At 45.7% G+C, this 910-nt stretch overlaps 1 protein-coding gene across 1 annotated transcript; it reads right to left on the bottom strand.

Annotated features, from left to right (window-relative positions):
• On the bottom strand, nt 1-710 carry HSPB3 (heat shock protein family B (small) member 3). Its single transcript, XM_084304862.1, has one exon. It carries the CDS (start codon nt 636-638, stop codon nt 189-191), a length of 450 nt encoding a protein of 149 aa, XP_084160988.1. The 5' UTR covers nt 639-710; the 3' UTR covers nt 1-188.
• Nucleotides 711-910: the final 200 nt, after the last annotated feature.

Below are 910 nucleotides of genomic sequence, written 5' to 3'. Positions count from 1 at the left end.
TGAGACAAGTAGTCTAACATTTCACATCAAGCAATAAATTCAGCATACTGAAAAATATATACAGAGATTTTCCTTTCCTGTAATATAAATACAGCCACATGCTTTCTACACTCTACAGCATTACTTGAATGATATCATCTTGTTATATTAAGAATAATTTATCTCACCAATAAACTATGGACAAGGTTCTAATTCATTCCCACCGAGTTCTTCATTTCAACAACCAAAATGCCATCATGGCAGAAGAGCGCAGACAAATCCTTGTTCTCCACTCCGTCAGGCAATTTGTACTGTCTGGTAAAGCTTCGCGATATGAAACCATGTTCATCCATCCTGGGTCCATGCTGAGCTTTGATCAGGAGCCAGCCTTCAAAAGTCTGAATGATGATATCTTCAGGGCGGAACTGCACAACATCCAGCAAGACCTGAAAGCCTGTGTTTCCCTGCTCCTGGCCACTGGCCTCGGCCCTGGCTGTACCTTCCACATTTTGCCTCCTGTTGCTCACTGCTGCTGTAGAAGGGCCTGGCAAAGCATACAGAGAGTGATCCAGCTTGTGTGCTTCCAGGTCCTGGGCAGCAAACTGCTCTTGATAGCGTACAGGAGTTTCCACCCAGTGTCTTATAACAGCTTCTGCCATTGCTGAGGCAGAAAGATAAGTTGCTGTGTTCGTGTTGCCTGGGGGAAGCTATGGAGTCAGACCGAGCTCTTGCCAGGCGTGTGCCTTACCCTCAGGCTCGTTGATCACTTGATGTAGCCTCACTTTTAGCAGGGAGAGCTTAACGCTTAATCAGACATGCCATGCTTGGTGAGGCTCGTTTCATCTCCTATCTGCTAACAATAGAGCCCTATTTATAGTGCTAGGGTCTTCAGTGGCTGTAACAGTTTTCACATGTGCAGCTTCTGTGCCTA

This window comes from Netta rufina (assembly GCF_964035555.1).
Source record: "Netta rufina genome assembly, chromosome: Z".
In the NCBI taxonomy this organism is placed as follows: domain Eukaryota; kingdom Metazoa; phylum Chordata; class Aves; order Anseriformes; family Anatidae; genus Netta; species Netta rufina.
Note: the sequence above shows the minus strand (reverse complement) of the source record. Positions and strands in the feature narration are given on the sequence as shown.